Below are 27,746 nucleotides of genomic sequence, written 5' to 3' on the forward strand. Positions count from 1 at the left end.
TAATACTATTGCAATCGTTCATGTTGATATGTTAACTGGACTTGCAAGTCCTTTTACAAAGTCACAAGGGGGCAGCAGTGTACCAGAAGAGTGAATAATGCACTGTATTTGACATTGTGCAAAATAAGTACCAACAGGAGATTAAATTCTAATAGTTACTGTTGGAATTTTTATTTAAATAAAATAACATCACTATATTTTTTTTGAATAATGCCATGAAACCTTAAAAAGGTCTGTGCATTTAATTTAGTAATATTTCTTCATAATGTAATATAATGTATTACTGATAGGGTTATGATAAACTTAAAGGACGCACTCAGCACTTCAAGGGTAGTTGTTCCAGTACAAAACAATGTATAAATGTATAAATAAAATAAATGTCAAATTTGATGTTTTAAATGTATGGTTAACAATGTTGAGCCAATTGTTATGTTGAAGGGCAGAGAGTCAAAATGTTATATAGTTGAAGGATGCACTTTTGGGTGTGATTGTATGTATTTGAATAACATTAATAGTATTAACTGCAGTGGGATTGAACTAGAAAGTGTTGATATCCTTTATTAAAATGTAAATATTTTTTTAACCATTTCTGTGCACATTAACATGGTTTATATTTTGTAAATAGGTAAGATTTTATGAAACAGTTCATCCATTGAGAACAGAGGTTAATGAATATAAGACTAAAAACCGCAGCTTGTCTGAGGACTTGAATAATTACAGAAGTCAACTGCAATCAGTGATGGAAGTAAGTATGTACTGATGCATACAATAAATGTTGGAAGTTTAATATGTTAGGTCTTAGTGGTTTTGCATACTATGTATAATTTTGCTTTTGTTTTCGCTAAACATCATCTGTCCTTCATTGCCTAGCTTTAAATAATTTATGAAGACTGTCATCATTTAGAAATATAATGAGTAACTATGTTACCGAGTCACTAATTATTAGTCACCTGTAAAGTTATGATGGGTGGGGAGGGCTTTTCATTCAAAGCAAATCATTGAATGATGCATGCAGGAAATTCAGATCATTCTGGTTCTCTATACGTGGCCATCACAAATTCATTAACTCTGACATTTATATAATTGTTCAGTCACTAATAATTGTTAGAAAATAAAGTAAAATCTCTTAAAATACCAGAAGAATCTGTAATTTTCTATGCTTATACATTAGTATGTAGAACTAATGTATAAGCATAGAAGCAGTAAAACATACATTTTTTTGGATGATTAATATTTTTTGAAAAGTATGAAAGATTACACTTAATCAGTTTATCCACTCTCTCCCTCATTCCCCTACAAAGTTGAAGAAATTACGACACCAAAACATTTTTGTTCTTTCTGCTTTTCCAAGTGGAATTAACGTCTTCGTGTTCATGTATAGAGTTGGAAATGCTTTAACAAGCAAGTATGACTATTCAGACAAACACAGACTCTGCTCTGTAATCTAGACTTGTATAGTTTGTGACTGGACTGAGGATGTCATTAGCTGGGTGATAGGCATTCCCCAAGTAGGAATGCACAGCTGGTCCAGTGCCACCAAGATTAATTCGTTTTGAGATGGTCAGAGTGTCCAAAGCTTGTCCTTTTAGTAATACTTTAACTCTTTCATTGGCGCTGTGAGCTTAAGGTGTGAAACAGAGGTTCCATGATCAGTTCATCTATCCATCCATTAACAGTTGCTTTATCATAGTAATGGTAGGTGTCCTGGTAAATGTTTGTGTATATTGTGCTTTCCAGAGTTATGAAGAAGAAAGAAGAATGCGCTCAGAATTAGAAATCAGGAGTCAGCGTCTTGCTCTGGAGCTGGCAGACACAAAACAGCTCATCCAGCAAGGTGACTACAAGCGAGAAAATTATGACAAAGTTAAACGGTAAGACACAGTTGAGGTGCTTCCTGGAGTGTGTTTGTCTATATATTGAGCAAAAGAGGAAGCACATCACACCTGGAACAAACTCAAAAGGTTTTTATCAGTTAAATGACAATTGCTTTTCCAACAGGTGGAAAAATTAATTATTTCTGACATGCATCAGGGTGGTGCATGTAAATCTTTCATTTGTTGTTTAAAGAGGACTTGGTTCCACTGTAAACAAGTTGCCCGGTTTCCAAAATACTGATGTCATAAAGGTGGTGTTCTGATTTTCACCTGTGTTGGCATTCAACAGGTTAAAACGCTTTTGTCCAACCAGCTCTCCCACTCATTAAGTGATTTAGTGTTTATTCAATAAAGTCACTCCATTGCAGCAATATTGCATATTGCATTATGTTTTATATTTTCCACATTTCACTCATTCCTTCATGTTTGACATTTGAGTCATTTGTCTTTGTTTTCTTTTCTATGTCCATGAGATCAGACTGTTTAGTGATACTTATTGTAATGCTTTACTCACTAGAAATACAGTGTGTATATATATATAAAAACATATTTTTGTTTTTAAGTGAGAGAGACAGTCTTGAACATGAAATCTCTGACATAAGAAAACGCTTTGAAATACTTGAAGTAACACACAAAGCACAAACAAAAGAGAGGAATGACTTGGGAAAAGAGGTAAAATAATTGCCTTTATGTTTTTTTTATATACAATACATAGATATGAAAATAAAGAAATTTGTCTTTTGCAAACACCTTACATAACTCAAATGTAACTTTATTATGAAACAATTAGCAAAGGCAACAATAAAAATATATTTTGGGGGAATTTTGTCTGTGTGATTTTTCTGTAAAGAGATTTTTATGTGTTGTAATAGCTCATGTGAAAAGGCACAGGTACGATTTTGACTTCAGTTTAATGGCTTTAGAACAGATTTATTTCAGTTATTATGATTTTTTTACCCTAAATGCATTAGTAAAGCAGTTAATTAAGAGATGTTATTACACCTTATTACACAGTTACGTGTTAGGGTTTCTTGAATCATTAGGTTACAACCTAGAAACACATCAAAGAATTCTTAATTGTTTAAATGACTTTTATGTTTTTATTTACTTGCAAATCACTAGGATATTTCTTTGTATTTGGTATTTTTCTTCTAAAATTTGTTTCTTTATAGATGTCACTCAGATATTACTTATAGATATTATCGTATAGCTTTCCATAATTTTTTAAAAATCCTTATGGATTTTTTACTTATTCTCATACTGTTCAGAAAATCCATAGTAACAGCAGTAATAAATACATTGACACAAACCATAAAGATGTATATTGTTAATTGCCTATTAATAATAAAGAAGATTGGACAGTATCTTGGCAGAATTGTGTTGATATGAACTTCTCTTCTCTGTTTTCTCTAACCCCAAAAACATTGGGTTAGGTGGCTGCACTGCAGCAGTCAGTCACACTACTTCAGAAAGATAAAGAGTATCTGAACCGTCAGAACTTAGAGCTCAGCGTCCGCTGCGCTCATGAGGAGGATCGCTTGGAGAGGCTCCAGTTTCAGCTCGAAGAAACAAAGAAAGCTCGAGAAGAAGCATATGAAAAATATGTTGCATCAAGGTAGTGTCGTCTCTCTCTAAAAAATCATGGTGGAGTTTTGTTGGAATGGTGTCGATTTTATTCAGGCTTTTTTACCAAGATTATTACAATGTATAATCCGTGGATGTAATATTAGTTTAGAAAATCTTATGGTTGTTGATGCGTCCCAGTATTGTCCCAAGGCATTGAATTCATTTCCTGGTACACTATAGCAATGAAGTAAATTCCTAATTTCTAGAAATTATCTTTGCATATTAGTTGAAGAAGGAATAAGTTTAACTTTGGCAACAAATTTGAGTTTTTAATGTAATGACAAGTGCTAGCCTCACCATATTTGGTCAATTGTTATTGAAACACTTCCCTTAAACATTTTCTGCCCTTTCCTGTGTACGTGTGGTCTACCATAGTCAAATGAGACTGAACTTGTATCTAAAAACTTGCCAGTATGCAATTAATGACCATTGTAGAGGCAAGTCATGAATGTACTCAGGTATGTGGTCATATCTCACATGATGTCTAGTTGTGGTAGCTTCCACATGTATATTTCATTCTTAAAATTTGTCAAACCATTTAATAATATTTTACTTTAGGTATTTGCTATATTCTGTCAGGAAGGCAGTATGGATTTTACTTAGTAATTCATATATTGTATAACAGTTAACCAATTAAGCTGGATTTTGAACCAGTTTAAGAAATTATAAAGTGGTTCAAAAGCTTTTTTTCTTATCTGTGAGATCTATTTCTTATTTAGAATAATATGAGTACCTTTTTAATGGATTTGATTTTAAGATACATGTATGTCTGCAAACCTTATGCTACCCAAAGACTGGGAGGAGAATAGTTTTTTTTGATAGGTTCACTGTAAGGTATTACAAGTACTTAATAAGAAATTAAATTTGCAATAATGCAGCTTTTCATTGAAAATGTTTTTCTTTAATCTTGCACTGTAGAGATCATTACAAGACAGAATATGAAAACAGACTTCGTGATGAGATGGAACAAATCAGAACAAAAACTAATCAAGAAATAGAGAGTCTTCGGAGAACTTCCAAGGAGATGTATGAACGTGAGAACAGGTAAGGGTGGGTAGCAGTAATTATTAAGGCTATTTAATGCAATTATTTTACTTTTATTTCTGGGGACTGTTTGTTAAAACTAGTTCCATTGCATGTCTACAGAGCATTTCTATATAATTGTAATCCTTTGAAAGACTAACTTTTTTTTATATTTACCAAATGGAAACATATCATTATAACAGTTAATCTAAGATGACACAATGCACATGGCACTTTCTCTCTACAAATATGACTTTTAAAGTATTACCACTAAACCCTCTTTGTGATGTGTAAAGATTAAATGATCATGCCAAGCAAGGACACTATGACTTGTTCTAAATAGTCTGACAGAGGCAATTAATTTATAAATTTTATAAGAGATATAAAATCTGTAATTTCACCATTACCTACTGTTATCTTTAGAAAAGTCATGTCTGAACTTGAATAACGATTGTGCCACATTGTCTTAATACTGAAAAACAGTATTTTTGACTAGACTGTGTGCGACATTTTTGCAGATTTTCTGTATCCTTCATAAAATGTTTATCCTGGAAACTAAAATGGAGTTTGCCTTATATATTTTTTTGAATTTTTCCAATATTTGAAATTATTTCAACAGAGGCTGCGCCCTGATTTTCTCAAGTGTGTAGTTTAATGTTTCACGTGTGTGAAATTGAATTATCTCCCATGTACAGGCAGTATAACTAGCTTTTACTGTGTTACTGCTACCATTGGCAGCTAAACACCACCTGCTGCCTTCTAAGGTTTTTGTTCTAAGGATTTAAGTGATAGGAGTAAAATAAAATATATTTTTTAAAGTAACTTTTAACTTTTATTTTTGCTAAGGTGGGACAAGTTAGATTTGTATCTGTGGCATTAGCAAAATGCAGTTGAAATGAAACAGAATTGGTGACACACCAGGTGTCTGCTGCAGGTCTGTTTTTATTCACACTCTAGAACTTCACATGCAGAATTTTTGTGTCACAGCGTCCATTTCCTAATGCCCTGTCGTCATACGAACCCGCACTGCGTCAACATTGATACATCTTTCATTTATGATCAAAATGCCTAAGCATCTTTTTAAGATACTCTCGTGGATTTTTTAAAAGTTTTGGAATTGGCAAATTTCTCGTTACTTCTTGCAACATTGCGAACCCCACCAAACTGGATTTGCCAATTTTTATTGTCTCGGCTCACACTGATTGCTCTTGTTCCCAGACAGGCTTGTCTCACTTGCCCATTAGCCTAATCACTCATCTTTTCACAACGATCAAGCTCTGCTTGCTTTACAGTAGAGTTACTGCTGAACGGAAGAGTGAAATATAGTTTAGTGGCATTGCTGCTCTGGAAGCCTGCGGGCGCAAAGGAAGTCCTAGGAGTCGCTGTGTCGCGGAGAGCCGTGAACTAACTAATTACAGGCCCACACCTAGCAGCTTTGATCTTGAATGACATTGTATTACACTGCCTGGGAAAAAGCGTTCTGTTTCACTTTTAAACAAACTTCTTCACATTTAAGATTGGTATTCTCAGAGTCATTGGTGAAGACCATTTAAGACACGATTTTAATCAAACAATGTCCGACAAAATATTAAGTTAACCTGCTCAACAAAACTGATTTTCTATCTTATCTATCTTCTATCTCACCCTGCGGTCCATGTGGGTCCTAAAGACCCAGTATAGTGATGGGGGCACTATACTGTAAACAGGTGCCATCCTTCGGATGAGATGTAAAACCGAGGCCCTGACACTCTGTGGTCATTAACAATCCCAGGGTGTTTCTTGAAAAGACTAGGGGTGTTACCCCGGCGTCCTGGCCAAATTTCCCATTGGCCCTTACCAATCATGGCTTCCTAATAATCCCCACCTATGAATTGGCTTCATTTCACTGCTCTCCTCCCCACCGAGAGCTGATGTGTGGTGAGTCTTCTGGCGCACTATGGCTGCCGTCACATCATCCAGGTGGGGCTGCACATTGGTGGTGGTGGAGGGGATCCCCATAACCTGTAAAGCGCTTTGAGTCGAGTGTCCAGAAAAGCGATATATAAGTGTAAGCTATTATTATTATTATTATTATTATTATTATTATTATTATTATTATTATTATTATGATTATGATTATGATTATTATTATTATCAGCTATCTTATCCTCTAACTTACCTTATCAGGCATCTCAAACTCAGTTCTTGGAGGGCCTCGTGCCTTTTGTTTTTTGTTTATTCTGAACATTCAGTTAAGTACTCTAATAATGTAATTAACTTCAGAATTGTAAAACTTGTAAACAAGTTAAGGTAAAGTTATCGTAAGCAGTTCACAGATTACAGAACCATCCTTAAAGTAAATGTTTTGAGTAATTAATTATAAAAAAACATCTTTTAAAAAATTGTGTAAGAAAATAATGAATTGCTTAATTGACTACTCAAGTTGGATTAAAAACCAGTCCTTTAAGCAATATTCTGACTCAAGGAACATTAAAATCTGAGTAATTGTTATTGTCAAAACGTCCCTTCTGAAATGTCTAAATTTGCATATCTGTATATATTTGTCTTTGTACATCAGATAACATTACTTTTCTCTCTTTCCTAGAAATCTGCGAGAAACAAGAGATAACTCAATTGCTGAGAAAGAGAGAGCCATTCAAGCAGAGAAGGATGCTCTTGATAAATACAGCCAACTTCTGGAACAGTAAGTTTTTTTGTATGTAATCTTACATATTAGGTGCCAAATAACGACCCAAATAAAGCCCCTGCTGTTCTTCCATTTTTTCATGAACCATTATTTTGAAATGAAATTCAAACCCCAGACAGACACTTGTATTTTTAACAATAATTTTGAGGAATTCTGAACATCGCAGAGGTTTAGAATTGGGTGGGCCATGTTGTGCCACGTCCTTAACAAAGTTATTACTCATGTGGTTTGGTCTTGTCTTGGACTTGGCAAAAAACATGGGGAGGATTTCTTAAATGTTGCCATATTAGAAAGTTTGCATGCATAAAATAGCTTTCGTCTTATGTCAAGATTGTTCTGTGAAGTATAACATGATTGTTCTGGTACGGTGCTACCTATTGTAAAACGTCACCTGCGACATCTTACAATGATTGCACGCTAAAATCATGGTGAGTCAGTGCTGCTCTATTGCATGTTTCAGCCACTGACCTCCATCGACTGCACTCCTTTTTCCTTCCTGCTAATTCAGAGAGAACCATGAATCCATGTTAAGCATGAATGCTTGTACTTTTTGAATCTTTTTGTTAAGGCTAAAGTTAGTTCATTTTCTAAACATTGAACCCATTTCTTAAAAAAGATTGATCACATTTGCGGAATAACTTGCCAGAAAAGCATAAAATGCTTTACGTTGGTTTTGGATACACAGCCATGATCTGAGATGTTTTCCTCATTTCTATGCGTAATGTCATACTTCTCCTTAAGAAAATAAGAGGAATTATGTCTTTATTTTGGGAAAACTCTATTACCATGATCTGTGTGGTATCCCTTTTGAGTAATCTCTGTAGTCATTTAACATTCTGTCTGGCCCTGATGCTGGGTTGTTGGGTATTTCTAACACTAAAGGGTCCAATGTACTTGCTTGCCTCGTGGGTCTGTAACACCTTATCTGTCAGTCTCTCAACCGGCATGTCGCTGTGGGGCGCTGATGCTTGGTGCCTCGTGACGAGGTCATCCGCACTGGGATGGCTTCATTGGATTGCTCCTCAGCCTGTGGGAGCTTACCCGTTTCCATTAATTTTCAATATTTGCCCGTTCTTTCGCTACAACGGAAAAGAAAGTTAGTTTAGTATGGATTTCTAAACTTTTACCTTTATAACATTTAGCTCAATTTGGAATGCTTCATGGAGCACAGATACAGTTTGAAAATTATAATCTCCCCTTAAAAGTCGGTGCACATTGAAAAGTCAGTGCACTGGTCTATTCATTCTAAATGAGTGGGAGCCTTTTAGTTTACACCTGAAAAGTTGCTACAATGTTGTTTTATGTTTTATGTTGCATTATGTTTATTTAGGTGGGTAGCTGCGTCAGCATTGGTAGGCTGCAAAGGAACAAGAAATAGGTTTATTCCATGCTGAAATGCCAAGAATGAAAACACAACATTTCGGCTGTGGAGCCTTCTTCAGGTGTAAGAAGAAGGGTTACACCCGAAGAAGGCTCCACAGCCGAAACGTCGCGTTTTCTTTCTTCGCTTTTCAGCATGGAATAAACCTATTACGTGATCCTTATGTTTATTAATGTAAGATGTTTTTATATTTGTACAACAGTCAGTTTTTAATTGTTAATATTTATCCATTTCATGTAAGAGAATGTTATTAGTGGTGGGCAGTGAATGTTGTCTAAAAAGGCATCATGTTTATAGACGCACATGGACTGGGTCTTCTTTCACTTCAGTGTGCATTAGATGCAGTTATTAATCGGTTAAAAGCTGAGTAATAATTGTAAACTAGATAAGTTGTATTTATTGTATTAAGGTTAAAGTGTATGATTTTTAAATAACTTACATTTATTTGTATTTTGGAAAATTGCATAGAATTTATTTTTAAAGCTTTTTCCACATGGAGGCTTGCTCTAAGAGTTTTATTGATTTAATTTTAATATGTATAATTTTTTGTACAGTATAAATAGAAGGTATAGACAAAGACATTTTGTAGACTTATGTAGTTCACTTGAGATAATTAAAGATGAAGAGTTTTCTAGAAGAATGCTGAAACCAGATTGCCGAGATGCCTGTGTGTCACCCAAGCAACATATAATGCCTCAAATACTCTGTCTTATTGCCTGTTGGCTATGCTGAAGCATGTTAAAGTAATAAGGGGTGCATCCAAAATTAAGAAATGGTATATTTTCTTGAGGTGTGTTATACCAAAATACAGATCTACCAGTTTAAATACATATGAATTAGATGAATATGTGAAAATAAAGCTTCCATGGCAAGCTAAAATGATTGCCTGAAATTTTTTTTCTATGTTGTTGATAACATGGCTCATAATGCAAGATCTTCCTGTTTAACATCTGTTTGGCCAAGTAAAGTGAAAGCTTAGTGTTATTTCAGTTAGCACACAGTTCCTGATTAAAGCAAAATGGCTGCTTGAGTCCCATTTTGTAAATGAAAGTGTGTGAGCAACCACTTTATCAATTGAGATAGAACTTGGCAGGTTTAATTATGTGTCACACAGGCATGCAAACTGGTCCAAAATAAATTTAACCATGCCAACTTTATATTGACATAGTAGACTACTATGTGCCACTAGAAAACTATGAGTAGTTTTTGAAGTTACAGATAGTACTGCTTGGGCTTATTTTGGATCTTCCTTTCCAAGCATTTTGAAAGCATGTGCATTGTGTAGATAATTTGATACACTAAAATCTTTCATATTCAAAACAAAACCTATTTTTACATGTTCTCAAGATTATTCTTATTCATTTTGACAAATATCCTGAGTGTACCTGAACCTTCAAATGGTTTTGTATGTTTTCACATGCTGACAGTTTCTTTGATTTTGTGAGATGTTTTCATTAAATTATAGTTATAATTTATTTGATGTAGAATGGTGTTACGGAGAATTACATTTGCCATATGTGCTCAACAGGTTTTTCTTTAGGTGATTCATGTAAAAGGATTATCTTTACCATCCTCTGGAATCTTATCATTTGACGGTTATTAGGGTGTGTAAAAATGTCTTGTTCTGTAGCCTTTAGGTGAGATTCTGTTACAGGTCTTTCATCTTTAAATAGCCTTTAGTAAAGGAAAAGTACTGATCTAAATTCTGGACAAAACATTGTTGGAATTTGCAATTCCTTGTGATTGTATATTGAGTGTTATATATATATATTGTATTGTATTGTGCGTGTTAAATACATTTTATAGTGACAGTTTATCAATTGCAAGGAATCAGCAGTAAGCAAATCATAATAATCCAATTCTTCAGTCAAACATAATTTACTTTTAAGTGAATTCTGTTAATTCGTATAGGTCTGCATTGTTATTGTATTATTATGGTCTTGTTTGCATTTTGTAGAAATAGGCTAGCACTTTCTGCTTCATACCTTTGAGAATGAACCTCAAGAAAATGAGAGAGTTGTTCATTCAACCCATCCAGCCTTTTTATTACAGAAGCCAAGGGTTAGTGAATTACGGCTTCAACAGAATGGTTAGGTAGCTTGTGCCAATTTCCCACAGCCCTTTGGTTGTAAGGTGACTCCAGTTTTCAGTTTTAAATGCACTTCCATATAGTTTCCACCTTTGACATCTGCTCCATGTTTCAGTGTTCTGGATACATTTACCTTTGATTTTGAATACTTGTATCCTTAAGTCTGTCAGTGTAGGACATTTGCTTAAACCCCAGAATATATCTGATTGCTTTTTTTTAGCCTGATTCTGGAGTCACAGTAAATTATATGTAACCTGGTGACCAGAAATGTGCACAATATTCTAAATAAGGACTCACTAGTGTGTTACGTATTTTTAACATACCATCAGCTGATTTAAATTGATGTTTTTAACTAGCAATTTGTTTGCCTTCTTAATTGCTTTCCCACATTGTCTAAAACAGGTAAATGATGTCAACATAAACACAAGTCTTCTAGCTCAGCATTTCCCCACTGTATAGTTCATCTGCATGTAATACCCTGCAGTCGTTCACATTAAAAGTTTCTGGAGTTTGCCGTTTTGTAATTTTTAGCTTAATTGTTTTGAATTTCATTTTCTGCTGTTACTACTGCATTTGCTGACAGTCCATATTAAGTATCACCTGAAAACGTGGCTACTTTACTATTCCAGAATCTAGACCAGGAGATGGCAACCAATAGCATGTATGCCAATATTGCATGCAAAGGGATTTTTAAGGGTATATGCAATGATAATGGCACATGCAATAAATGTCTAATAAGCCAACAGGAAATTAACTTAAAGAAAAAGAAAACAACTCTGCAGAAATGTAATTCACTAAAACTTGCAATCCAGTGAAAGCTCTTTGGCATAGAAAAAAATATATTTACTTTGTTTATTTACTGCATTATTTTTCAAAGCTCGCAATCCGTGCTCCTGATAACATTGTTCACACTTAAGTGTAAAGTCAAACATTTTGGACAAAATATCGGTTGCTAAGAAAGCAAAGTTAGATGTACGCTCATTTCAACTCTTTTGGAGAGATGAAAATGGATTTGCTCAGAATAAAGTCTGTGCTGTTTGTGCTCCGAGTTAGCAATTCTTGCGAGATACTGTGACTCAGATTGAAAATTGAGAAGAGCTGTGCTTCCTAAACCTCATGCATGGCACAGGCACAGCTACTGGGGACGATAATGCTAAGACATTTATTAATTATTGTGAGGCAAAAGAATTGTCTCCAAGACTTTTTTTTCTGTGACTACTGACAGTCCAACCACTGTCGACATTGTGGTCGGAAAACGGAAGGGATTCAGAAAGATCACTGCAGATCTCATTTTCCACCCCATGGTAAATTTTCACTGTATCATACATCAAGGAAATCTTTGTTCCAAGATTTTTAATTAGGAGCTGAATAATGTGGTGACCAGAGTGGTGAGAATATTAAATATATCTATACTGCTGCAAACCTGAGATATGCAATGGTGCCTTTTAATTTCTTAATTTTAGATATTATATTAATCAAATTGTAAATAGGGCTATTGTTGATATTAAAAAATATCAATGGAACATAAAAAAAGCAAGTGCAAGAGCTTATTCTTGCCACGCCCTGTCTGATCTAGACCATTGATATAAAAATGTATCAAAAGCCTTCTCCAGCAGCCATATCACTCTGCAACGTACAACTGGCAACCGACTGAAGCTAAGCAGGGTGTGAGCCTGGTCAGTACCTGGATGGGAGACCTCCTGGGAAAAACTAAGGTTGCTGCTGGAAGAGGTGTTAGTGGGGCCAGCAGGGGGCGCTCATCCTGCGGTCCATGCGGGTCCTAAAGCCCCAGTATAGTGACGGGGACACTATACTGTAAACAGGCGCCGTCCTTCGGATGAGACGTAAAACTGATGTCCTGACTCTCTATGGTCATTAAAAATCCCAGGACATTTCTCAAAAAGAGTAGGGGTATAACTCCGGCGTCCTGGCCAAATTTCCCCTTGGCCCTTACCAATTATAGCCTCCTAATAATCCCTATCTATGAATTGGCTTCATTACTCTCCTCCCCACTGATAGCTGATGTGTGGTGAGCATTCTGGTGCACTATGGCTGCCATCGCATCATCCAGGTGGGGCTGAACACTGGTGGTGGTGAAGGGGAGTCCCCATTACCTGTAAAGCGCTTTGAGTGGAGTGTCCAGAAAAGCGCTATATAAGAGTAAGCTATTATTATCATTATTATCATTATTATTATTATTTTAAGCAAAGACAAGAAAATGACATTGAAGTCCAACGTGTTGACTGCCTCAGCAATGGGGAAGCGTAGACCGTAGTTATGTGAAGAAGATAAAGCTTTGTGAGTGACTCATATACTCTTTGTGGTAATGAAATTGTTTTTTGTTGTTCTTTAGATAAAACTACAATTTCAAAGGGAGAGCCTTTAAAGTACACGTTCAAGGAATCTTTTCTGAGCAGGAAACACAGATGCAGAGCATGCAAAACATGCAGCTTGTCTGTTCCTGTGATCTACCATTATTGAGGCCTTTGTCTTCAAAATGAAGGCCTGTATAATTGATGGATGTATGCAGTAGGTACCAGCCAAAATAAAACTTAGTTTCACATTTTAATGGTTTCATTGTTTTGTGCTTCTTTACTCCTAATGGCTTTGATTTGAATTCCACCCCTGCCCAAACAGTGTAGTTTGTTGTTGCTTTCAAAAAGACAATAGCACAAATGTCTCACTTCTCCAACTGATCTGGTGGAGTGCTGCACTTCAGCGGTGGAGAAAAGAGTCACTGCCTTAGGTGTATTATTATTATTAATAATTATCATTATTATTAATAATAATAAATAATAATATTTCCAAATATGTGGCAAGGTAAATACCAATGAACTATCTGGGAAACTGCTTACAGTGGCTTTGGCTTATACATGAGTGACTGCAGGAAAGAAATCACTTTGTCAAACAGGCGTTGTGGTTCTTATACCTAGAAAACTGTGGAGATTGTCATTCTCTGTTATGAAACTGAATTCACAGCTGTCCAAATAAAGATATAAACTGTCAATCATTCCTTTTATTGCTAAACATTCCTTCTCAGTTGTGAATTAATCCTTCTTCTAGGGTACTAATTTCCATACAATGTTCAAAGAAATTCTTAAGAAATGCATAAGAATGAAGATGCGGTTTATTATCCTCATTTCTATGCAATGGTCAAAATGTCAGTTATGTTCTCATCAGTTTGATTGCAAGAGATTATTCATCATACGGATTTCATTTGACTATAGGACCAAACTACAAGAGTCAGATCTGTTTAATTCTTGCACATGTTTTGACTAGCCCTGGTTTTGGCCAGTACTTGCAGTAATAGACATGTTGTTCTTTTTTATTAGAATTTTCAGTGTTTACATACCTGATTCTTAAATGTTTTTTTCTTAAGAAATCATCTTAAAGATGATCTAAGAAGAAAGACCAATTCCTAAGTATAATATCTGTTTCCATGTTGCTTTGTTACTCCTGTGCTTTGCATTCCTTATTTGCTCATGTTAAGGGAGAACTGATCTGCATTGCAGTAAGCACATGCCTGGGATTCCAGCAGATCCTCAGTCCAGTTGTTGGGCATACTCCGAGTTTTTTATGCTAGGGAAAAAGATTGCTCACATTCACAAAGGAGCTGGATTGTGAGCCAAAAATGACAGATGCTCAGCTGCAGCTGAATGTTCAACAGTTTAGGGAATTGCTCACACAGTTTTTTTTTTAAAGACCATATTAATTCTTATACTTCAGATCACTTAAGCCAGGTCTGTAGTGTTGATTGGGACGGTCTATAAATAAAATGTGAATTTTAGAAATAGATTAATTTGTTTTCATGCTACATATGTCTATTCAGTTGCAGAACAAGAAATTACATTGATTTCATAAGCTGCAATTTATAAGTGATTTTGTAATACATTCTTACATTTGTTTAAATTGTCACCCCCCTCTCATCAGACTTTCTTGGAATCTTTTACTAGAAAGTAAGGAAACTTTATCATTATGTTAATCAACATATGTGTTCTGCCTAATAAGTGATAGTTCTAGAAAAACAAAATTGTCTCTAATTTCCTGTAATAATGCATCATTTATCTGAGAGCACTCGTGATCTCAAACTATGTACTGCTTTGCCTCTAATGATTTTCCTGGTAGGAAATATCAAAATAGATCAATTTACTCAGAGTCTGTTTATAATGTATAATGCTTGAAAATGTTCAGTTTTATATTATTGTGGAAATGCATACTGACTTTAAGGCCACTTTTGGTGGTATGTAAATGGTATAATTTGCTGTGATTAATATGTCGGTTTCATCAGTGACCCTGGAAAGATTAACTTCAAATCAAGAATTAAGGCCAATGGTCTTTTTGCCATATTTTTAAAAGTTACATCTATGTCACAGTGGGACTGAAAGATTTAGATAGATTCAAACTTTGAATTAATATTATTTACTGTATTTATAACAGATTCCAAACTATTATAGTTTTTTTGAAAACTAGAAGAGGGAGAATGTTACAGTAGTTCAGTGTTTTTTATTTATGTTTGAAGACAGATGCATTCTTTCCTGCACTAAAATCATCTTCAAAACAGTGACAAAGCGTCTGACACTATTTGTGCCATGCCTCTGTCCTGTGACATTTTTTTCCTATTTGTAATGCAAACATTTTTGAACACCTTCAAGTTGGTGGATCTTCTGGCAGATAAAACAATCTCAAGATCTGTGTGTAGGTGATGGGAGTAAGATGTAACGTATTACATTAAGATGTAATGGCAAATTTAAAGTTTTGGCCTCTCTTGATTTTTTTTTTTTACAAGTTTGGTTGATGACCGAACTTCAGTGTGTTTTTTATTATTGTTGTGGTGTGAAAACGTTGTTGTGGTCCCTTTCACTTTCTGTCCTGATATGAAGAAGAATTTTGGTTTGATATTTTGTACTTGCTTTAGCTTGCGATAGTCATACTGTTATACAAATTAGTTCACTTTGTACAGCTATATGAAAAGCAGGCTTTAAATTATCCTGCATGGACATGTCTAATCCTGAAACTGACACTACTGCATCAGGGGAAAATGCAAAACACCTTTAGGCCTTTTTGCCTGCGTCATTTTAAGTTTCTGTGTTGCAGCCGCGTCACTTGTCTTGGGAAATAATGTTCTAAGTGTTATTTAGTCATGATTTTTATGATTTGATGTAACTCTAAGAACTAAGTTGGGAAAAATGTTCAGGTTTAATTTTTATTCAATTCTGATAGAAATATTTGTGCTTTATACATATTATATGAATGCATTATTTGAAATTTTCCTTCTATTTTTTAAAATATGCATAGTCTCCCAGGTATTCTGCATTTACAGTATATTTTAAACTTCTCTCTGGCAGTGTCTGTCTTCCAGGTAAAAGCACTCCTAATCACAAAATAGGGTGAGCTGCTTTTCACTGGACATCTCAGTTGCAGAGTTCTGTGCCTCATTAATCACTCAAACAGAGTGTACAGGTGACACTGATCACTGTTTAACTCCCATTTTAGTCCTGTTAATATATAGTAATATATTTGCCTCCAATTGTGGATTTATTTTTTCCAGCTATTGAATGAGAAATCCTGGTAATACTCTTTTTGACATAATAGGAGTGCAAATTATATAGTTTACAATGATAATTTCTCAAGTATTTTAAGAAATTATGTTTAAAATGATAAAATCTCATTCTGCACGTAAAAGGCAAAAAAATAAAATCCGATGAAGATACAATGATATCTAAATCAAACGGAGGTGTGTCATTTAAAAATAAACAAAAAAAAAACATAAACACTAAATATACAGTACAATGAAGAAGGGTGGTGGTCACAATTATGTACACCTGCACTAAGAAGTTGTTAGTTTGAATTCGACAACATAGTAAAGCTTGTTTCTTTCAATAGGATTGAAATTTATAGCATGTGAAAAAGAATATCATAGCAATGAGACACACTTGAAAAATCCATAAAGACAGTGCTGCAGTCACTCTTGTACTTCAATTGCTTGTGCTAATCTTCATTCTTTTATATTTGTTCTTTTCATTTATTGGGGCTGATGTGCTCATTTGTAACCTAAAAAATGGTTTCTTCACTTAAAATCAGTTAATAACCATGAAAAAACGTCAGATCTTACAAATACGTAGGGAACCACAATCAGGCTTTGTGAAACATTTTCTGCCGTTGTAGCACGTACTGTTATTTTTGCAACTGAGAAAAATGAAGTTTCCACTGCCTTTAGTGCCTATTAAATGTGCATCTTTAGGATTTTTATATTATGCCTTACCACCTCATATTTGCTGTTTTCTAATTTGGGAAAAGACAGCTATGAACTTAATTGGTCAAAGTTTGTTTTCCGGTATATCTATTTATTTGAATATTTTCGCAAAGTTAGTTCTCTGGGACTGAACAGGAAAGTGCCATCGAAGCTGATGGCAACACATGTCCCTGCTTGTTGCTCCAGGTTCACACAGCTGTAATTCATTTTTGCTAACTTATAGGCACTGTGGAAAAGCCAATAAAATTCAAATAAATGTTTGGTTGTATGTGTAAAAGCATGGAGCACAAGTGCAGGCTGGTCATAATGAATCTGTATATTGTACCTCTGGAATAATTGTTTTCACTTCAGAAAAGTTGTAAAAGCAGGACAGCTTGTCTTACTGTGGGTCTTAATGGTGTGCATTATTACGATAGATATAAAGAGCTGGATGAAATGTATTTAACCACAGGAGATAAAGGCAGAGAGGAGACTTGAAACAGGCTTTTAAATGCTGAAAACAAGTATGTGCAATCCGCTGATGAAGGTATTCAAAATTAATCTTAAGACATTCTTGTACAAGTAGATACAGATCTAATAAAAGGAGATACCACTTCCTATTAAATGCAATTGATTAATAGTTTTTCAAGCACTTTAATGTCATTACATATCCTTCAAGACTAACATAAAGGTTATGCTAGGTTCACTGAGCATAAAAGGCAGATGGTCGGTCGTTGGTTTCTATAGTTTGTTCTTATTTCCCCTTATATAAAGTAGTCCACTGCATTTTCTGTTACCTTTATTTTCATGTCTGTTTCTTTTTAAATGTGAGTCATTGCATTTAAGTGTTAGAGGCAATACTATTTAAAAACTACTATCAAATATCAATTAAATAAAATTTTAAAACACTTTTAATGTTATCATTATAGTAGTATTATTCAACTTCTTTATAATCTGTTCCACATACAGTATGATTGGCTTTACCAATGAATACATCATTTGTAGAAAATTAGAACTAGCTTTCTAATCCATAGTCTTTGATTATAATAACTGATTGATTTTTTTATTGTTTTTGAGTTATTCTCAGAATCAATTACATTATATTACATATTTTACAGTACAGCTGAATACAGTCTTCATATGTTGTTTAACAATGCATGAAAACGGTGGTAAATGTTAATGGAAATGTTAGGCAATGAAAATCTTGGTTGTTCAAAATTTAGTTTACAATGCCCCTTTAAACATAAGATATTGTTTTAAGTGCTTTACCAAATACTGTTATCTTTCCTGATAAACTATGTGTGTTCTTGAAGCATTTGAGCAAAGCTTCGATATCTGTTTTGATGGGTGGCTGAAAACAAGTATAAGAGGAGGCAACGTAAATTAAAACCTCCCTCATATGTCCTTAAGAATCAGAATAAACATCAACAGTTTAGTTAGTCAAACATTTTTAATTCTCCTGACTAGTCATGAAAACCACATATTTCTTTCTGTGAGAAGCCTTTGCCCATTCTAAAACTTCAGTCTCTACTTGCAGTGATTTCATTTCCCAATACATCTTTGTGCAGCATTAATATCTCTGAATAACTGCTGTTATTATCATCCTTATTTAAACCACAATATCTGCTTCTTGTTCTTCCAGGTTCAGACAGCTTCAGCTTGGGACAGACAGCAGAGTTGCTGAGTTGCTCAACCAAGTGAAATTAAAATCCTTTGAAGTGGAGCGTGCTCAGATGATACAGGAGGAAACAGCCAAGAATCTCAGCCAGTGCCAAATAGAATGTGAGAAGCACCAAAAAAAACTTGAGGCAAGCCATTCATTTTGTTTAAGAACTAGATCTTCCCATCTTTAAAAAAAAAAAAACAATTATAATATTCTTTTGCCATTATTTAAGTAGATTATTTTGTTTACTCTAAAACAAAATGTACCTTTTTCAGGTTGATTTGGTCAAATGCTTAAGATTTTAAAATGCATGCACTGTATAAAAAGTTGTCCTTTAAGTTTTTTTTTCTTTAACCTTTGTAGAGCAAAAGATGCAGTGTTTTTCTGATTTGAAATATTCCAGTCTTCATTACTATAAACGTGCATCCCTAGACTTTCTGTCTAGAAGCTAGCCAGGCTAGTCACAGCAATTAAAATGAGGATCTGGTTTATAAAAAGCACTCTTCTTTGTACTACAGAAGCCATCGATTATTTTTCACAAATAGTGAACACAGAAATAATTCTACAGTGTATTTACCTTTAGAGTTATTTTACCAGGTGCTACCCTAAAAATTGTACAGACACTTCCAATCTTCTTCTACAGCTTTTAGTGCGTCCAGTTCTGATCTACATGGCAGTGCATAACAGAGCTTTGTTTTCTGATTTATTTTGGTACTTTTTCATAAAATCCTTGTGTGTTAGATCATGTTCCGCCACTTGTCACTACAGCCTATGAGATTGTCAGAATCTTAAAAAATGAGTCGGTACAGTGCTGTATGCAGCTTTGTAAAAATGAGAATATCCATCCATCCATTTTCTACCTGCTTTATCCAATTCAGGGTTGTGAGGGAGCCAGAGCCTATCCTGGCAAGCAATGGGCATAAGGCAGGGTACACCCTGGATGAGACGCCATTTCATCGCAGGGCAGACACAAACACTCATAAGAGCGCCAGTTTTCTTAAAAGAAAATTAACCAGTTTGTTTTTGGGCTGTGGGAGGAAACCAGAGCACCCAGAGGAAACTCACACAAACACAATAAAGGACAAACGTATTAACTCCAAATAGTTAGCAGCTCCAGCTAACCACTGTGCCACCCCCCAGAAAAAAGAATATATAAAATACAGAAAAAGTTAAATGGTTTGGTAGTAGAAGTACTTACATTAATGCATGTTCATGTTATTTTTCCTTAAGGTTTTTTAAGTATTAGAGAAAAAATACCAGGTGTGAAATCTTACTTCGAGACACTAAAATTTATAACTACATTTTTGTTCATCAAAAACAGGTCTTGACAAAGGAATTTTACAGCCTTCAGACATCATCAGAGAAACGTATTACAGAGCTGCAATCACGGAACTCCGAGTACCAGGCTCGACTGGAAACCTATGAAAAATTAGAGAAAGAGCTTGACGATGTCACCCTGCAAGCTGCAGAAAGTATGTGCCGAAACACACACATCTTGCAAACATTAATTGATCTAAATCATGTCATTGAATCATTGTTGCTTTATTTTTGGAATTTGGAAGTACAACATCCAACATGTTCGGCAAGCAATATTGATTTTTTGAGAAAACACTTCGCAATAATTTCAGAGGGCCTGTGCAGTCTATTGGATTAATAAAACTAAAGCTCCATAGCACTTTTATACAAGCTGGCCTGTACCACGAGGCCCTCATGATATGAGCACCTTCATGCTCACAAATAAATCGAGCTAAGTCAGACCAAAGCTGCCAGATATGTCATGCTGAAAAGATAAGAGAGAAAACACGTTTCGGCTGTGAAGCCTTCTTCAGGTGTGAGCTGAAGGTGCTCACACCTTAAGAAGGCTTAACAGCCGAAACACTGTTTTCTCTCTTCACTTTTCAGCATGACATATACAGTATGTACAGTATGGCCACCGTAATACTTTTCTATTGGATTTAGCTAGTATATAGACATACAGTGCCTTGCGAAAGTATTCGGCCCCCTTGAACTTTTCAACCTTTTGCCACATTTCAGGCTTCAAACATAAAGATATAAATTTTTTATTTTATGTGAAGAATCACCAACAAGTGGGACACAATTGTGAAGTGGAACGAAATCTATTGGATTTTTGAAACTTTTTTAACTAATAAAAAAATGAAAAGTGGGGCGTGCAAAATTATTCGGCCCCCTTGCGTTAATACTTTGTAGAGCCACCTTTTGCTGCGATTACAGCTGCAAGTCGCTTGGGGTATGTCTCTATCAGTTTTGCACATCGAGAGACTGAAATTCTAGCCCATTCTTCCTTGCAAAACAGCTCGAGCTCAGTGAGGTTGGATGGAGAGCGTTTGTGAACAGCAGTTTTCAGCTCTTTCCACAGATTCTCGATTGGATTCAGGTCTGGACTTTGACTTGGCCATTCAAACACCTGGATACGTTTATTTGTGAACCATTCCTTTGTAGATTTTGCTGTATGTTTGGGATCATTGTCTTGTTGGAAGATAAATCTCCGTCCCAGTTTCAGGTCTTTTGCAGACTCCAACAGGTTTTCATCCAGAATGGTCCTGTATTTGGCTGCATCCATCTTCCCCTCAATTTTAACCATCTTCCCTGTCCCTGCTGAAGAAAAGCAGGCCCAAACCATGATGCTGCCACCACCATGTTTGACAGTGGGGATGGTGTGTTGAGGGTGATGAGCTGTGTTGCTTTTACGCCAAACATATCGTTTTGCATTGTGGCCAAAAAGTTCGATTTTGGTTTCATCTGACCAGAGCACCTTCTTCCACATGTTTGGGGTGTCTCCCAGGTGGCTTGTGGCAAACTTTAGACGAGACTTTTTATGGATATCTTTGAGAAATGGCTTTCTTCTTGCCACTCTTCCATAAAGGCCAGATTTGTGCAGTGTAAGACTGATTGTTGTCCTATGGACAGACTCTCCCACCTCAGCTGTAGTTCTCTGCAGTTCATCCAGAGTGATCATGGGCCTCTTGGCTGCATCTCTGATCAGTCTTCTCCTTGTCTGAGCTGAAAGTTTAGAGGGACGGCCAGGTCTTGGTAGATTTGCAGTGGTCTGATACTCCTTCCATTTCAAGATGATCGCTTGCACAGTGCTCCTTGGGATGTTTGAAGCTTGGGAAATCTTTTTGTATCCAAATCCGGCTTTAAACTTCTCCACAACAGTATTACGGACCTGCCTGGTGTGTTCCTTGGTCTTCATGATGCTCTCTGCGCTTTCAACAGAACCTTGAGACTATCACAGAGCAGGTGCATTTATACAGAGACTTGATTACACACAGGTGGATTCTATTTATCACCATCAGTCATTTAGGACAACATTGGATCATTCAGAGATCCTCGCTGAACTTCTGGAGTGAGTTTGCTGCACTGAAAGTAAAGGGGCCGAATAATTTTGGACGCCCCACTTTTCATTTTTTTATTAGTTAAAAAAGTTTCAAAAATCCAATAGATTTCGTTCCACTTCACAATTGTGTCCCACTTGTTGGTGATTCTTCACATAAAATAAAAAATTTATATCTTTATGTTTGAAGCCTGAAATGTGGCAAAAGGTTGAAAAGTTCAAGGGGGCCGAATACTTTCGCAAGGCACTGTAGTTGGCCTTAGATATTTCTCATTCACTTATCAGTGTCTTGCAGGACTTTGAAAGTAGCCACCTTAAGGTTAGCTGTGTACTGTCTTGGACTTAAACCAAAAACATGGCATTTCATATTTGTGAGAAAAACATTGAAAAATAAAACCATGCACATGAAAAAAAAAAGAAAAAACTGAGCATACTAAAACTAAACCTTCATGTATTGCAGTGTGTTGCTTTCTCCACCAAATTTTTTAGAACTTTGTCAGCTCTTTTAAAATCTAATCTTACAGTGGATAATGAAGATGAAGCAGAGAGAGTCCTTTTTTCATATGGCTATGGTGCAAATGTTCCTACAACAGCTAAAAGACGACTGAAACAGAGGTGATTATCTTTGCCTCATTCTTTTTTTGTGTATATTGTGTCGATGAGAAAGAAAAACTGTACTGACATTTACTTGAATTATAGCCATGTATGCTTGATTGAACCTGTATGGTGTAAAAAAGATCTGTGTTTTTGTAATGCAGACTTTTGAGTTTGTTTTGAAAGTCTCAAACTAGATCTTCTTGTTTCACAGAGGCATAAGATGCAGTTAAGAATAACATGACGAATATAAAGTCTGCATAACTGTCATTGTAACTTTCTAAAGAATGATGTATGAGGTCAAAATAGTGAAAGGAAATCAGAGATTTTGATTTGTTTTTTTCTGTTTTTCATTCCATCTCTGTTTAAGCTAAAAAAGAGGAAGTCAAATATAATTACAAATAAACAAATGCAGGCAGGTAAAGATGCAGAGAGTTGGGGCATGTAAGTGCAAACCTCTGCGTATCTATTCTAGGTCCATTCTGTACAAATGAGAAATAAACCACTTGTTTGGACCACATTTCAAAAATATCAGAAAATAATTCTATTAGCAGTAATTTATTGAATGCAATTTTTGCTGACACATTAGCTATATCTAAGAATGCATGATTTTTTGTAACATATCTTGAAATAAGTTTGAGATTTTGCTTTCTGCCCAACTTGATTTCTGCCCAAGTTAATTGAGCAGTTTGTTTTTATTTTGCTGTAGTGTTCACCTAGCCAGGAGATTACTACAGCTCGAGAAACAGAACACCTTACTGAGGAGAGATATGGAGCGACAGACAGCTCGGGCTCAAGAGCTTTCTAAAGAGGTAACCCATTCAGTGACTTTGTAGAGTGTTACAAACGCTATTGCTCTTCCCATTTAAGAATAACTTTAAATAAAGACATTTCATCAGTAGCAGTTTCCTCCAGGGGCTGGCTTAGATAACACAGAAAGATCTGTTGTTGGAGAAGGAAAGTGCACAATTTCCTTACAAGGAGATCAAAGAGAGAAAGCATAGCCTTAAGCCTAGATGTACCTGAGGGTGCAGAATCTTTTTTTCAGAAATTGAAATTTAAAATTGTGCATTTGATCATATGTTTCAATCCAAAAATGTGCTAACCTGTGATTGATTTGTTCCGAGCTCAGCTCACATATGTCTAAGAAAAGCATAGTCAAACTAACATTCGTGTTTGAGATTCAAAGATGCCTTAAAAATAAACTTAAAGTATAAAAACCAAGACAAGACAAGGAGCCTCGCAATTAGCTGTGCATGCTGCCAGTGTGGAATTTATTTACACAGTTGTAGTCAGTTTTGCAGCATTAAATAGAATGGAGCGGCAGACTGATGTCAAACCTCCATTGGGGGAAAAAAAAAACCTTTAAAACGTTTTCCTCTAAAATCTGAGCCGGTGCTGAAACAAAAAAGAAACGGACAAAGCCCGGAGCTCCTGGCAGGTGGTAGGTGTGAGGCGTGCTGCTCATGTGGTTCAAACTAATGACGATACGCCAGCTAATGGCACTGCTGTGGAAAAGGAGAATTGGGCAGCGTCGGCTGGTTCAGGAAGTGAATGAATCGCGGTAAGAAAATGCACTTCTAACAAGCATTTGGACTTCTGGACAATTGGAAGTTCATCAGACCAAACACCCAAGGCATATATGGAGGAAACTCATCTAGGCTGAGTGACATGTTGAAAGTTAGGCTCCCTGACACCAGAGAAGAAGGTGGGCATGAAAGGGTGGGTAACGTGCTCCAGCGCTAGATGCTTGATACACTTAGCTGCATCTGGTATTTTTACAATTGAATTGAATGTGATTGATATGGGATGGATTCTGCATTCCAATGTTGCATGCTCATACACTCAACAACACATTTCTTCAGATACATTGAAAGTTGTTTGAAAGGGTAGTGCTAGGTGCTCCTAAAATCTAGCTAACACAAGATTACTCTTCTGATTTGAGCCAAAACGTACCTTGATCAGGTTACACACCTGTTCGTTCCTTCATTAAAGCAAAAATGCATTTCAATCAGTTTTATTTTAATAATGGAAAAGATGAGAAATTGATCCTTTAAGTAAATTGATACATCTTTGTTAATATGGTTATGCATGGGTAAACATGGAGCATGTAGCTCGGCTCTGCCTCTACCAGGGCTCAGCGGCAAGCTCTACTGAGCCAGAAACTGGCCGCAGCAAAGCTCTGCAGTGCCTAGGTTTTGTGGGAGTGTAACGGTGTGGAATGGGAAGAGCCGCAGTGAGCACCAGTATTTGTAAACGCCCTGCCTGAGGGGGTGGGGGCCCTGGTGTGATGTTAAAGAAAATGTGCCGCTGTACACCCTGTCGAACAGGGAGAGCAAGGCCACAACAAAAAGAGGTCTCAGCCCGTCCTGGTGGAGATGCACAGTGGAATAAGCGAAAAGAAAAAGAAAATGAATGTAAAATGTGGTCCTATGCTCAGTCACAAACCCCTCCGGGACTGTCGCTGGAAGGTTCTGCTCGCCCCTCTGGGAGGAGCTCAGTGCATCTTCAAGGGCTTCAAGCGGCGACTCAGCCTCAATCAGCCGGGGCAGCTGTGGTTGCTAAAGCAACATGTCGCTCCGCCTGCACCCTGAACACGCCCCTGCGTTGTGCCTTAGGAGTGATGTCGCCTCTGTCACGTTGACATGTGGGAGATCATGCAGCTGAATTCTGAAACTCTGCAGACCCAACAAAAAGTCCATCAGAGTGGAAGTTTTCCAACAACAGAGAAGACTTCATAGCATTAGATTATTGTATGTGAAATTAATGATTAAAATGTTTAACTTGTTAGCCTGTTATTGTCAATGAAAATGAAATGAAAATACATCAAAAGAGTTATGGGCAAGACACTGGTGTTATATAACCTCAGAACATACAGTAAAGTCATCAGGTAGAGGCCCAGTACCTTGGTTTCCTCTAATTTATCCAATCTCTCTTGTTTCTTCACCGGCACATTGTCAATTGCAAATTAAACTCTGGTGATAATGTTGCTTAATGTTTTTTCTCTACTTGCTTTCCCTGTACTGCTCTTTTGGAAAGGCTTCAAAGTAACCATGAACCCTGTACACGATTATAAACTGTAATTTATTAAGGGATTTAATTAAATCTGAGAAATTGCTTAAAGCATTTGTGATTTAGAAGCTTTTAAATTGAAAATGTTACTTTAATTGCGCACTTTAGCAGCTGTTTTTCTTAACACCAGGGTATTGGGAAACATAGTGGTTGTGGCATCGGGAGATTTCAATACATTTTGCTGACCTTTCTACCTTGTATTCAAAAGGTCAATCTTTGTTTTTGTTTGCCTGAAACAGTGGGCTCTCCTGCTTTCTGATCTGTTTGATGATGTGAATGCTGAACTGCTTCTGTTTCATATTGGCACCAGTCAAAGAATATTTGGCATGCATACCTGTCCTGTCTGTTAGATTGGAAGTTTGGAATTACTACACAATTTGAAAATGTAACACAAACCACAAGTATAATAAACATAATAATAAATCGAATTATAAATCATTCCCTCCCCTTCATTTAGTTGTTCAGCCTCCTAAGTAAGTTTTAGAATGTGTCAGCTGCCAAAATAGAAAGCAGAATACATGCCGAAAGCTACATGGAATGAATTGAGCTCTTGTGGTTTGTTACGTTAGTCTGTAGCTCTCACGTGGGGTATATTAGTGATGATACCAAATAATATTGGAATGGATAAATTGTAGGCTTTTTCAGGCAAAACTAATTCTGGTTTGTGCTGCTAGGGCAATCTCACCTATGCTCACCTATGCTCACATATATAATATCTATATATAATATATATTATATATATAAGGGTATGTAATGTAGATAAGAGATGGGCGGAGGTTGCCGGTTCAAATCCTGTGGCCGGCAGAGGAATCCTACTCCTTTGGGCCCCTGAGCAAGGCCCTTAACCCCAGCTGCTCCAGGGGTGCCGTATAAATGGCTGACCCTGCGCTCTGACTCCAAGCTTCTCTCCCTGTCTGTGTGTCTCATGGAGAGCAAGCTGGGGTCTGTTAAAAGACAAATTCCTAATGCAAGAAATTGTATATGGCCAATAAAGTGATCTTATCTGATCTGTAATGTAGTGCCCTTCAAGTGTATTCATACACATGAAATAGGAACAAAAAAAACATTGCATGTAGATATAGAGATACGGATTAGTTCATGTCTGTCCTAAAAATATTAAAATCTTATGCTTTAATCATAATAAAGCAAAGTCATTTTTATAATAATTGAATTCTGGAATACAAGAAGGTTATATTTAAGCACAGGTATATGTATTCCTTTGTAGAAAATCCATCACAACGAAACTTCATAGCACACTCCTTGAGGTATCTTGTCAGTATTCCATGCCTGGAGGATTTAAATAATACTAATTACAGAGGTGTGAAATAAATTGACACTTTGTTTTTTAGGATTGTATTTATGAAACATACAAATTTCCTTTACATGCTGCTATTAATGATAGTGTCATTACATATATATTTTCTGATAATGTATTGATGTATGTCTCATGTTTGTTGTATCTGTTTCATCTATGTTCTGAATCTGGAGGGTTTTGTATTTATACTTGGAGAGTATCCTATTTTTATTAGACTTTTAGAGTACCTTTAAACATTTAGAAAATAGTTACCTGAAGAAAGCTGAATAAGGCTAAAGAAAGGTCAGCAATTGATTATTTTGAAGGTCTTTTTTATCTCTAACCTTTATGTGCTGTAATAGTGGAAGCTGCAAAGGGCAAAACACTGCCTTACAATAAAATAGCTTGGCAGGCATTGTTTTGAAATGTAATTATAAGTAGTAAATAAAAAAAAAGTCCAAGTAAATTTGCAGATTGATTTTTAATAAAGCAGAAAAGCTCTTTGCTGTCCGTGAACTTAAAATGCTTGAAGTAAATGTGTTTGGTCATTGCTTCAGCTTTGCAATAGCGAAATGTTAGAATACGGATAAAAAAAACATTTTTGCCAATGAGAATTTTATTTAAAGGTAGTGAAACCAAAGGCTGTGCCAACTCAGAGTAAAGATGTGTGTCTTTATTTTTTTACAATAGTTTGACTGGTTATAAAGAAATAAAGAACATGGAAACAACTAGGAATCTTGTATGTACCTTGATCTAAACCAATTTATTGCTCGCTATAACAATTTATCACAGCTTTCCTCTAGCATGAAGTGATAATGGCAGATAAATTCCTCTGGACATTAAGACATAATATTCCA

The 27,746-nt window shown here is 35.9% G+C and overlaps 1 protein-coding gene across 3 annotated transcripts in view; it reads left to right on the forward strand.

Moving 5' to 3' along the window:
* pibf1 (progesterone immunomodulatory binding factor 1) overlaps positions 1 to 27,746 on the forward strand; it is a 44,314-nt gene that overhangs the window by 4,249 nt on the left and 12,319 nt on the right. For all 3 annotated transcript variants that reach the window (XM_015364501.2, XM_015364502.2, XM_006639383.3), the window contains exons 5-14: positions 626 to 745; positions 1,738 to 1,871; positions 2,438 to 2,546; positions 3,308 to 3,489; positions 4,419 to 4,544; positions 7,108 to 7,206; positions 18,554 to 18,719; positions 19,896 to 20,046; positions 22,454 to 22,544; positions 23,233 to 23,335. In XM_015364501.2, the coding sequence (XP_015219987.2) occupies positions 626 to 745; positions 1,738 to 1,871; positions 2,438 to 2,546; positions 3,308 to 3,489; positions 4,419 to 4,544; positions 7,108 to 7,206; positions 18,554 to 18,719; positions 19,896 to 20,046; positions 22,454 to 22,544; positions 23,233 to 23,335 (1,281 nt within the window). The remainder of the gene's footprint in view (positions 1 to 625; positions 746 to 1,737; positions 1,872 to 2,437; positions 2,547 to 3,307; positions 3,490 to 4,418; positions 4,545 to 7,107; positions 7,207 to 18,553; positions 18,720 to 19,895; positions 20,047 to 22,453; positions 22,545 to 23,232; positions 23,336 to 27,746) is intronic.

This window comes from Lepisosteus oculatus, chromosome 15, assembly GCF_040954835.1.
Source record: "Lepisosteus oculatus isolate fLepOcu1 chromosome 15, fLepOcu1.hap2, whole genome shotgun sequence".
NCBI lineage: Eukaryota > Metazoa > Chordata > Actinopteri > Semionotiformes > Lepisosteidae > Lepisosteus > Lepisosteus oculatus.